At 42.5% G+C, this 12770-nt stretch overlaps 3 protein-coding genes across 4 annotated transcripts; all 3 read right to left on the reverse strand.

Annotated features, from left to right (window-relative positions):
• Positions 1–267: 267 nt before the first annotated feature.
• On the reverse strand, positions 268–1450 carry BCIN_12g02080 (hypothetical protein). Its single transcript, XM_024696288.1, has 2 exons — positions 887–1450; positions 268–828 (listed from the first exon to the last, which is right to left on the reverse strand). The coding sequence occupies exons 1-2, from the start codon at positions 1273–1275 to the stop codon at positions 387–389; spliced, it is 831 nt and encodes a 276-aa protein (XP_024552094.1). The 5' UTR covers positions 1276–1450; the 3' UTR covers positions 268–386.
• A 648-nt stretch (positions 1451–2098) lies between these two features.
• BCIN_12g02090 (hypothetical protein) lies at positions 2099–5090 on the reverse strand. The gene is made up of 6 exons (XM_024696289.1): positions 4694–5090; positions 3884–4643; positions 3595–3824; positions 3429–3539; positions 2423–3364; positions 2099–2369 (listed from the first exon to the last, which is right to left on the reverse strand). The coding sequence occupies exons 1-6, from the start codon at positions 5018–5020 to the stop codon at positions 2265–2267; spliced, it is 2475 nt and encodes an 824-aa protein (XP_024552095.1). The 5' UTR covers positions 5021–5090; the 3' UTR covers positions 2099–2264.
• Positions 5091–5174: 84 nt separating this feature from the next.
• BCIN_12g02100 (hypothetical protein) lies at positions 5175–7122 on the reverse strand (the record flags this gene model as incomplete). Of its 2 annotated transcripts, XM_024698319.1 has the most annotated exons (2): positions 5819–5857; positions 5917–7122. In XM_024698319.1, the coding sequence occupies 2 exons, from the start codon at positions 7120–7122 to the stop codon at positions 5819–5821; spliced, it is 1245 nt and encodes a 414-aa protein (XP_024552097.1). The 2 variants fall into 2 exon arrangements, with proteins under 2 accessions (XP_024552096.1, XP_024552097.1); XM_024698318.1 differs by having other exon boundaries at positions 5175–7122.
• Positions 7123–12770: the final 5648 nt, after the last annotated feature.

The raw sequence follows: 12770 nt of genomic DNA on the forward strand, positions 1-12770 counted from the left end.
TGGTTCCTGTTTTGTCTTTCTGGCCTACTCATTAGACAAGAGAAGCACGAAAACAGTGGTCAGGATAATATTATTGCGCCACGAGGACGAGGGATAGTATCATTACACTAGCTTACTTCAATGATTGAACGGCGAAGATCGTTTTTTTACTACAACAGGCCCGGCAAGCAGCGACTTAACGTTTTATCTAACAAGCGTAGACAGGAGCTTGCTTGATTCTATTTGAGAAATTCACTTGCACATCACGTTATTAAAAGATAGGTGATATGCAAAGTATTTTTATTATAAAGTACTGTCTATTCTCAGTGTGTTGTATTATTTTGTGCATGAAAGACCCATATATTCTTCGAATTCAGCTTCAAAAGCACAAATTTACCACGGGCTACTCAAATCTTGCTCGGCACCCACAGAGGCTTCTTCTTCCCTGCAAAAGCTTCTAACCCAATCCTCATATTCTCGCCCTCAAACAATTGCTGATCATACCTCTGTGCAACAATCTGTGTAGCTCTTTCGACACTCCCCGTCTCCCAAGCCTCTCTCAATCCCGCTCTTGATACAATTACCGCATCCGGACTTAAAGCTGCAATTTTCTCTGCGAGCACCATACTCTCCTTCAGTACCGTCTCCGGTGATTGAGCAACTCTGTTAATCAGATTGTATGAAAGTGCTTCCTTGGCTGTAAGTTTCCGATTAGTCAATGCGATTTCTGTGGCTATTTGAAGTCCACAATTGCGCACTATGCGGGGAAGACCACCAGCTGCGGCGTAGAGACCCACGGCGGCTTCAGGAAGACCGAATGTTGCTAACGGAGATGCGACAACCAGATCACTAACAGGTATTAGTTTCTACGTATTTCAATATCCAAGAAGCAGCTGCTATAGTATACCAATTTAAACATATCTCAAACCCCCCACCAAGCGCGAACCCATTGACCGCCGCAATAACTGGCTTCTTACCCACCCGCCTACTGATACCACAGAATCCGCTGGGTGGATGTCTACGAGTCGACATTGGTGGAGGATCAATTTTGAATTTAGCTTGCTCGATTAAATCTTGGCCGGCGCAAAATGCCTTTTCTCCTGCTCCGGTAATAATGGCAACGCGCAAATCAGGAGAATCGTCGAACCAGTTGAGAATGGCATCAGCTTCCCAATGGGCGAAGCTAGGTATGGAATTCATGGCTTGCGGGCGATTAATGGTTATGAGGAGGATTTGGGGAGTTGGGTAGGTGAGGAGAAAAGAGGTGGTTTCGGGGGGTGCAGTTGGGGATGTCATGATTGATTTTGGTGGAAAGTGTGATAAGTCTTGGACAAGCTGGTTGAATTTGTTGATTTTTATTTGCTTCTCATTGATGTAAATATGGTAGAGGCGGAGTTAAATTGGAAGGAGAGCTTTATTAGTATGGGGAAGTAGCAGAGTGGAGCTCCTCCCCCGCAAATGAATCCGAGCCGAGGTTTGGTCTGTCTGAAATCACGTGCATCATGACATCATGTGATTCGTCGAGGAATTTGGGAGGGGAGAACAAAACTGGTCTATCTCCTTCGATGGCATGTTTATTTTTGGTCCACATCTGAGTCTTCTATTTGCTGGAATCGTGCATATTTTCTCGCGGCTTCCATCTCCATCAATATTAAATACGAGAAACAATCGGAGGGGTCTGGATAGCAAAGTATTGACAAGGAGCGCTGTGGGCAATGATTCAACCGCATCTCTGCTATTTGTATCAGGCGATATACATTAGTCATTGTGCACCTTTTCATTGCTCTAAACTAGGAACATTCTTGAATTGTAACAAAGATGAGAGACCTCACGAAATGCGTAGAGTCAGCGAACCGAGTTACAGACTCCTCATGGTGCTGTCCACCGGCTTGTATAATCAGGTCCACCCAGAACTTTCTGATTGTCGGACAAGATGGATTAAGAATGTTCGCATGATTCTGAACGTTAACCAATTCTAATTTCTCAAACTTATGTAAACGACATCCAAATCGGTGGTTCAGGGGGGAAACCCCCAGGGACCCTTCACTTCAAGCTTGCAATCAGTCAACCGTGGGCCAAGATTTCTGAACGGAATTAGGACATATGCAAAGTTGCTATTTGTACAATTATTCCTATTATTCGATAACATTATAAGGTGGCATATTAATGTTCGCCTACATATCTGGTCACGTTTCTCCGCTTATGATATCCATCCCGCCAACTCCGGTTACCATATGATGTATCCGGAACCTTAAGCCACTGCACAAGATATAAGAGTACTTTTTCTATCCCCAAGTTCGTGGTCCAAAAATCTCCCCAGAACCCACCTTTTTCTGGACTGCTGTCTCCAGATAATCCATTGTATTCGATGGTGCTCTATTTCCCCACCACTAAAACACAATTAGTCCTTTACTCCAATCCAGTTCAACAGCGAAAAACTCACATCAGGAAACCCCGTTCCCGTCAAATTCAAAGCGGCGATAATAACAATCGTGCAGATCGCCAATCCAGCGTCCAGCCCCGCACTCGTGATATAATTGAACCTCATCCACCATCCTCTCCATCGATTCTTGATATATTTCTGAAAGATGAAACCATACAAACACCAACTTAAGTAGCTTAATGGTGTAGCAGGTGGCAATTCTGACATGCCACCGAAGAATATCGGTGCGCTGAAGAATCGTATCTTTGATTTCGGGAATGCTCGTGCAAGGAAGTATATGACAAAGGGAAGAAGTGCACCTGCTAACCAAAAATACTGAAGAGAGCCATAGATAGCCCCGGAGCTAAAGATGCGTTGAGGGCCGATCAATCCAAATATTACGCTGGCGTTAAAGAAGACTCTCGGACCAGGACAGGTGAAGTTATTTTTTTGATCGCTGGTGCATATACCTTCAATATGACCCAATGCCCACTCCAAAACGCCTAATTGAACGAAGCAACTCCAAATCGTTGCTACCAATTGGCCCCAAAAGACTGGTCTTTGAGGAATTTTAAGGTAGTGGGCGAGTTTCAAATCGGATAGAAAAGCATGTGCTTGGTTCATAGTAATGTATCCGTATGTCTTGAACAGCATAAGGGCAATTGGACGACCGGGAAGCATATATCCCACTATATATTCGGTGAAGACATTGAGACCGAGGTGAATATTGGTGGTTGCATAGATTATACCGATGGGGATGGTCCAAGCTAGAGAAATTATGAGTGCGATGATTAATGCCCACCATGTAAGATGCGTAGGATACGCGCATACAGCTGCTAGAGCCATAGCCATCATCACGAGAAAAAAGGCGGTATACCACCATCCTGGTACGGGTTTATATTTTCGCATCATTTTAGTGTGGTTATCATCTAAAGTTCCGCGGATTGCGCGAGCGAGTATCCACTGGGGAGTATGACATTAGTTTCTGTAAGAAACCATGCATAGAAATCAATAAGCATATACTTACAATCTCTTGGCCATGAAATAGAATAGTATGGAATATCACTGCAGCAATAGCAGCAAAAGAAAGACCATACGAAAGACTAAAGGTAGTCGAAAGAAACAAGGGCGAGTATTCCTGTGATGAAGTTAGTTTCCGCTTACCCCTAGTCATTAAGCGAGAGAACACGTACCTTATACTTCTCAATATCGAGCGTGTACTCTGGAGTTAGAATCTTGGTGACATTGTAATGTTGACCAGTATTATCATAACTGTTCGAATCAGAAATAGGCAACCATTCAGCATACCAATGCCCTGAGAAATGAATCCCAGCCGTCACGATCATGAACCAAAAGACAGTACCGATAGCTGTGTTGGCAATTGCAAACCAAGGTGGGATGAGTGGAGACTGAAGATTATATCCTAAGGAGCCAGTGAGCAGGTATTCGACTAAAAATCCCGAATTCGGGGTAATCACTTACCTGTAATCTGGGTCCAATCAAACGTAATTGGAATAATAGAAATACCAGTCCAACCACCAAAAACCTGATTAATAACAACATTGTTTGGCCGGATCCACGTAACGAAAGAAAAAACGCTCAAGAATTGTGCAATATAGCCTGGAAACCAATACCAGACAAAAGATCCGACAAAGACATAGAAGAAATATCTATATCTAGCTATAGACCAACCATTCGACTTAGCAGGATCTGTTTTGCTATGGTCATGCAAGGCATAAATGAAAGAAGTGCTAACGAGATTCTGTGGCCAAATCATAGAAGCCGGTTCGACTAAAAACTTGCGCATCATACCTGCAATCCCAAACCCGATACATTGTGTGGAGAGCGCAAGTAAGATGTTGAAGCCCCAGCCGAAATCTTGTCCATAAAATTCTCTTTGGGCGGTCAGTGTATCAGTAAAATATGCTACACCTTGACCAAATGCAGCATTGGCCATAATTACGATGAGACCATGCTCTTTCATGTTGAATTTTCCTGGGCTCAGATTCCACTTTACTCCAAAGGTGCTGTAGGTCCGATCTGGAAAGATCATTGTCCAACCTATCCCCAGAGGATATGCGACCATTTGCACAACAATGGAGGTGATTGTCAAAGAAGGAGCTCGGAGTGAGAAGAGAGAGTTCAATCCGGATGCAATGGTATTGAGAATTAATCCGATTACCCATGCTCGAATTGTGTTACATGGAAGATCTTCGTCATAGTTTCTGACCGCTGCACGAACCTATTCTCAAGTTAATTGCAATGAAAAAAATAAGAATCACATCGTTTCACCTCAGGATATGGCGAGTTCTCAAAAACTTCATCATATATTCTTCCTTCAGCATTGCCATCTCGTCTATTGACGGCGTCATCGATTTCTTCTAATCGATCTTGTCCCAAATTTGGATCCCATCTATGAAGTTGCTCGAATGCGGTCAATTTGCGATTCGTTTCTGCCTCTTGTATGTCACGAGCAGTTGACACTGCGTCATCCTTTTCTTCTGGACTTTCGATGGTATCTGGTGGAGTGCGTGACTGAGCAATAGAGTCATCATGTGAAGGAATACTGGCTGGAACGACGGGATCCCGAGCTCGGAATCTCTTGAAAACTCCAGCCATGATTATATGTTTGGAAAATACAAATCAAGCAAGAAGATGTAGCATGGAGGATAGAAATGAATTTGAGCTCAGAATAAAGAATATATTTAAGAGAACTGTCTACAGGTCACGCAGCCTCCTGATAAGCTACATCAGAACATGCCCCCTCTGAAATGCAAGATAACAAGTGATAACGGTTAGTTTCACATTTCCAACAAGAAAACTGCAAAGTCCCGCTATGCAAAACCACTATAGGCAGGTATTCCCATTTCATACCCCTGACAATAAGAAAACATCCAACTGCCGTGCAGTATCGTACAAAAGTTGTACCTGACCTCAACCAATCAGAACTCGAGTTTTCTGCATATCGAGCATGACCCCGCATGTTCAACCAGGTGGACGATAAGATCTTCTTTATCGAAAATCCATTATCTTTAGAGGGTCAATCGGAATGATATGCAGTGATGTGATACCGGATTTCTATGTTTGTACGTGTAAAAGTCATAAAGTATATCTAGACTGTTTTGACGAGTTGTATTCTCAGACGACCCACCACGGATAGTACGGCATGTTTGATCCCTGCGTAGAGACGATGAGCCGAGTCGATTTTCCAACACTCTCCCCGATTTCAGCAATATCTTTTGCTCCGATTACCCAGATTTGGGTAATCTTTTCCTGTAGTTTTAAACGAACACGGATCAAAGATCTGTTCTAAATATCCGTCGTACTTCAATTTCAACCCCCGCTCGTGCGCTTAATTTATCTAGAAACTGCCGCATAGTGCGATCAAGTTTGTATGGATCCCGGATGGGAGTAGAGTCAGATTCCTGATAGTCGTAAGCCAGTAGAAAACGGATGCTTCGAAGGTGAGGTGTTAATGTTTTCCAAATTTTCAACCAAGATAGAACTGCACTGACTACCATGATATAGTTAATATGGTTTCGCCATTCTAACTCTTTACCATCCGTGAGTGTGAGAACCTCAATATTCCTAGGTACAATCCGTTCAAATCGTAAAATCCGGCCAAATCTAGGAATATAACTAAGTCGATAATTTGAGAAAGAACCGGCTAGAAATTCCAAGTTAATCTCAAGTCTTTTCAAGAATGCGAAACTGACGAGTCCATCTAATGATCCTCTGACTGTGATTGGAGAAGAGTTCTCATCAACGACCTCATTCTCTGCTGAGATAGTGAGCATAGTCAAGGTATTTTGAACGGACGACAATGCACTCATGATTTCGTCGTATTCTACCGTAGTTCCACAATCGTCAAAACGATGCCATCTCCAGCGCAGAATCTTGAGTCTAGTCGTAAAACTAAGGATCCGACGTAGAACGAATGTACTTACCATGTCAAGATCTAGTGACGTAAGGGTTGATATTACCGGTGGTGAAGCTGGTTCCCAACCGAAATCTATGGGAATATATAGCGTAGCCGATAGACAAAGAATGTTTGGAAAATAGAATAACATAAGGATGTCGTATGGGTCCGAATCTTTGTATCTAAAACGACCTAAGGAGGTCTCATTGAAGGAAACATACTGAAGTCGTTGAAAAAAGGCAAATCCACAGTTGGTATCTCGATCTAGAGTCGATGTGAGGACCAAGCCAACGACTCGACTGTCATGCAAAAAATTCGGATCCAATCGAAAGTATATCAGGTTCGGGAGTTTGCACAACAAGACTGCGACGAAAGCGTCCAGATTTCCGTTGCGCAATTGACGGATCCAAAAATCTCCATAATCAATGTTCTTGAATGTCTTGATAACTTCAATCAACTGTTCGAGGTCAACTTCGTCCACCTTGGGTCTGACATCACGAATTGTGGCAACACTACGCATGGATTCACCACCATGTTTGCCGAGCGTGAGACCTTTTACTTCATTAGCTAGGTAGGGTTTCGAAAGTATGCTTTTGACGAGCGAGAGGATTCGGGGCGGTCTCGAATGTTTTCTCCAATTCAATTGAATCTCAGAGTACAGGTACGGCTCCGTAAACTCATTCAAAAACTTGCATGCCCAGAATAAACCGTAGAAATCCTCGGCAGACAGAGACTCAAAGATCATGCAATGAATCTCGGTGGAACAACGAAGGAGCCCAGGTATTTGGGAGATAGCTTTCATGTTCAAGATTAGAGGCTTTGATGAAAATGATGCTATGACCAAGAAAAGTGTGAGATCAAGCTGTTTTGAATAGAGAGAGGCCTAGAGATGAAGTTCGTGGTGGGGTTGTAATGGTGACATCGGAAGTTGCAAGCAAACATGATTTGATTTAAATTTACAGTGATCCTGCAAAACAACTATTGGTACAAGTTTTGGAAGGTGCGCTTAAGATTCAAGTATATGAAGTTATGAGACTACCAAATTAATTTTTCCGGGGAAGGTGTCACTTATCTTCGATTTAGATCAAAACTTACAGTGACCACCTTCCAACAATGAATCTTAATGTCTGGATATTCTCTAGTTATGAGAATAATTGCAGCAAGTTCACAATGAGAATTTCGCAGATGGCTTTGATGGTATACCCGTAAATATTAGACATTATAAGTGTTACAAGGGAGGACAATCTCTCGGAGTATTTTCGTAGTCCTATGGAATGTTTACTAATTCTTACCAAACAACAACAGTTTGTCCAAAATGGTATATACGCTCATATACAACATAGCTAGAAACTGTATCAGCTTGAGACCTGCTTATAGCAGGTTTATCGACGAACAAAAGGTCCAATATATCTCTCAACACATTACCATCCGACTGCCAAAAGATTGCCGAACTTCGGATATCCAGTCACTTTCAAATACCGAACTGTTCTCAAATGTTACATTGACTGCATTTAAAAGTTGAAACTCCCTGAACTTTGGGCCACAATATTCAATTCTGAGCGCTCTAGGTTTCAACAATAGTAGAAGCTACAGAAACAAAACGGACTTGGAAAGAAATTGGCCAAAACGAAGTAGTGAACGTGACTAAAGAAATTCCGATTCTTGATACTCATTATACATGGCAGACAACACGACTAGCACGGTATGAGACAATTCTCCCAAGATATCAGCAGATAAATATGAATAGCAAAATGAAGAGCGTGATTCAAGGACCAGAATCATGAACAATGACAGATGTATCTCTAGGGGCACAACAGTTTCTTTGAAAACTGCATGTAAAGTATAGAAAACTCTTTGATTACTCATTGATGATTGACCCGCTAAGCAATTCACCAGATGGCATCAAGAGACTCAATCCCCACACAAATTCTTCTAAGATCAAGCTCGTTTTTCAAGAAAATCATAACACAATTGTCCCATCTTGATCCCGCTGCAAACCCTATATCTGACCAAATAGCAAGAAACAAAGCAGACAAGAACTATCTCCAATTTCAAAGGGAAAGCAAGAGTCAAACAGTCGCAAGGACTTTATTGACTGTTTTCCATCTTCCTGACGCATAAATTTCACTAATCAACTCTTCTTCTCCTTGGGGGGAAAAAAAGAAATTTCATTTCTAATGGATATCGCGCCAAAATACCACTTAATGGAACTATATTTTCTATTCCTTTTGATCGACAAAGCTTGATACGTAGACATATCTTCTTTTTTACATGCCAAGTAAACCAAAAGCGCCATAAAATTGAAAGTAATAGATTGAGTATATTCACGATTGATTGGTGTGAAAAGTAGTGTAGGAAAAGTGTTTGTAGTACATGATATGCTCTCCATAATGATGTCACGTATACATTTTCTGCAAACGAATCATCACATATGGTGAAACACATCAAAGGTCGTCAAGTTTGATAACACAAATCAACTCAATGAACTCCATTTCTAATCCAATGGTGATGGTATTAAACATACCATCATGCCATCTCAAGAAGAGAATGCTACCTCTAAGGTCACGTGGAAGCGTTCAGAGCACTTTAAGCACCAACAATAACGATAATTAGCACCACTTATAACTGATACTGATAGCAAGCCCTACAATAAAGAATATCCCTCCACCTTCTAGATCTTCCTATCTCTGATACACAACGCTGCTCATATACGTCATGGGTAGTTACACCCAGCGACTCCACACCTAATCATCATATAATAGACTTTAGCAGTGAAACCTCCAAACTCCACTCCACATCCATCAACATCAACTTTGATATCTTCGACAAAAGCACTAACTAGACATCCGCAGGACTACTACCCGTCGAACAGATAGAAGCAGTATGGTTGCAGAAACAAAGTTTGGCTAAAAGCAAGAAAGATAGAAAACTCTATTTTAGAAAGATAGCGAGATAGCGAGATGGCAAGAAAGTAAGACAGTGATCATCAAAGCGCGATAAGGAATTGTGAACTCTCTTTTTTCTCTTGTCTTCTGTATCATGCACGGAATCTCACCAGTAGGTTGGGAGATGCGTAGCTACCTAGTTGCTTCCCCGCAGATCAGACGCCTCTCTCCTATTTATAATGAATTTAGAAAATTCCGTTGCAAAAACTAGAAGGAAGTGGATTTCGTACGAAAAAGGGGGTTGGTATTTCCCCCTCAACCTTCTGGGATTCGCGATAGCTTTAGATTCCAGAAGGAAAGATCTATCTCTTATCATAGCGGATCGATGTATCCGTCTTTTCATGCTTACCTCCAACCATTCAATCCTCATATATGTCAGATCCTCCCGTCCAAAAAGCCGGCCAAATGACCGGCCAAAAGACCGGCCAAGAAATCGGATGTGGACAAAACGATCCGGAGGATAGCCGAGCGGGAGCGGTTTGTTGACCGGTAGTCATATTGACATCAATGTCATATCTTATCATATCATTTAACTTCGTACGACGGTCCGAACATAATACCATATGGAATACAGACCTAGCTCTAACAGATACAACACACACTTAGAGGGTGTATCAAAGTGTAATTTCGCAGTTATACGGACGAGAAGGATAAATAGACGTATAAAGGAGTGCATATCTAGAGACAAGAACCTTATACCGAAACCATATTCTCGGGACGGTTGTTTCATGTGATCGGTACATGTTTGTGCGTCCGCCCCAAAGAGGGAATCAACGGAGTTGAGAACTCAGAAATTGTACTCGGCAATGGGTAGCTTAGCTATCACAAGGCTCAGATCAAATTCTATCTCTAAGAGTCCGTGTGGGCGCGGTGGTGGTGGATGTAGAGTCGAATAGAGTAGAGCGCACATCCATCTATTCATCCCTGGCTACCTAACCCATTCGCCAATACATATCTGAGATGTACATCATTCTCCTTTCTTACCTGCTGTCGTACATATGCTGTACCAGCAAACGCAAACGCAAACGTTCCATCCCTCCCAATCAGCCACACAATTTTCAAACCTGCCACCCATACCCAAGAAATCGGGAGGGATCAAGGAAGTTATATCGATCAACATCCCATGCTATCTCACCCACCTATCCACCCTCGCAAGCAAAACACTCCTGCGGCGTAGGTTTTCGTGCACACCCTATCCTGTCTATCTATATCACTGCTTATTATATGTCTACCTACCTACCTATTACCTACATCTCCGTACGCCTTGAATTTCTCACCGACTTTATTCCCCTTTGTGCTTGTGTACTTGCGTTCGTATCTTGGGTCTGAGATTGGGATTTGGGATTTGGGATTCTGGAAATTGTTGCGGTGAAGGGGTTGGGGAGGGTTAGGGATATGGATGGGAGGGATATGGATGGGAGGGAGATGTATGGATGTGGATTATGATGGATGTATAAAGTGAGCTGATGAGATGAGGTGAGCCTTACGATGGGGAGGGCGATGAAATGCATCCGGTGGAGTTGGGTATAAGGTATGGGATAGAGAGGATGGGGGTGAGAGAGATATAGATAAGATATGATAGGAATGGGATGACGGCATAATACCTACAGATATGGACTGACCTACAGGCCAGCGAGACATACTACTTTTTTAAATGATGATCGACCTAGGAAGGAATTTGATGATAGGGAGAGATATCACGAGGAAGATACTTGAATATGCCTTTTGATCCCATGTGTAGATATACCAATGATGGCGATGAAACCGGAGAGATAGCAAAACTGCTTCGTCAATGAACACATCACGATACACTTACTCACTCTCCACTCCATCCCTTGCGATGAATCCGACCCCCTTTCCAGCCAGCGCAACACTATGGAGTTTGATACACACAAAATAAGGCTGTCTGTCTGTACGTACGCACGTATGTATGCATGTATGTGTATGGAGTTATCAAGAATCCGGCTAACTAATCCATGTGGACATCGAGATTTGATTGGCGGCAAATTGAAAGCGGTGAGATGGGATTATTCTATACCGTCATTCCGTGCGTGATTGCCGGTACAATAATTAGTAAATCACATCGGCTTGACATAGAGATAGTTACAAAGTTACAAACGGTACCCCTTATCGGCCGACGCTCAAGCTAAGCTAAGCGGATAATAATGCAGCGGTGATCTAATTTGTGCGGGAGACTGGACGCCACGCGCGGGATTCTTTGTTCTATCTTTCTTTTCTTGTTCTCGAAGTACTTCCTGTCTGTGGATGGATGGATGCAGAGGGGGGAGGGGGGATTTATTGTTTTACTCGCTATTGTAACCTATCCCTAATACTTGTCTGTATAGTTGCATGTTACAAGAAACGAATACAACCTCCATCATATACCAGAGTCTAGACCAATAGTAAGTGCATCGACAATCTCACTGACTCGGACCTCAACGCTCCTTGGTTGTTCGTTCTCACCAGACACTAAGAATGGAGCTGAGTTCTCACAACGGGAATGTTATTTTTCATTTAAGAACACAAAAAAAAAGAAAAGAAAAAAGACGATACGCACGAGACAACACTAAACTAAAACAACACCCGTTTTGCTGAAGAAAATATACCGGAGGGGGCGTGGAAGTCGTGGGCTATAATTATCATTTATATTCCGTACATACATACCTACATACATACACAGGATCCATGGATAAATAATATAATATCAGAATATTCGATATTTCCGTGCCGTGCCGTTTGATTGAGAAGTGGGAGGGAGAAGTTTGCTCGGAAAGTTGGGGCGGAAGGAGGGGGGGATCTTGTCTTGATTGGGGTTATTGGGTTGTAGTAGTTGTTGTTGTACAGCATGAGATGGATGAGGGCGTCGTGTGTGGGAGTGTGTTGTGTATGTGTTTTGCTGTAATACTTACCTGATGACTTGATGACTTGGATCATGGATGGAAAGCTGGAGGGAGTGAAGGGGTTTGGGCCGGGGGGGAGAGGAAGGAATTTGAGTTCTATGGGTGCTTATTTGTTTTGGATTTGTAATTCTTGGGGGATATTGAATGGAACGGAGAGAATAATATATTATCCCTTTTATATGAACGCAAAGGTAGCAAGTAGTACTTGTAAACATGCATGGAGTTTGTCTTCCCCGGATATCCAAAGATGTGAGTCAGAATGTCGTTTGAAGTACTGGGTATGATATGTGATTGATGATCTTGAGGTCGATTTTTGCAGAATCTAGTAGGTGGCTGGCAGATGGCAGACGCGACTAAAGGCAACTAAAGGCAATTAAAGGTGTCAAGATTGAACGATATCATTATCGATAGAGATTTCGATTCGATAAGATTACATGTAAATGGTCCGAGAACAATACCAAGAACCTGATATACCTACTACCTACCAGCCTACTGTATATGTGTGTGTATATCTGAACCGACTGTATCCTCATTCCTACTCGAGCTGTGCTCCGAGATGAGATCTCTCGGTTGGTCAGCCGGTAGGTAGTGAAGCAGCAAAAGAT

The sequence above is a fragment of the Botrytis cinerea genome, chromosome 12, assembly GCF_000143535.2.
Source record: "Botrytis cinerea B05.10 chromosome 12, complete sequence".
NCBI lineage: Eukaryota > Fungi > Ascomycota > Leotiomycetes > Helotiales > Sclerotiniaceae > Botrytis > Botrytis cinerea.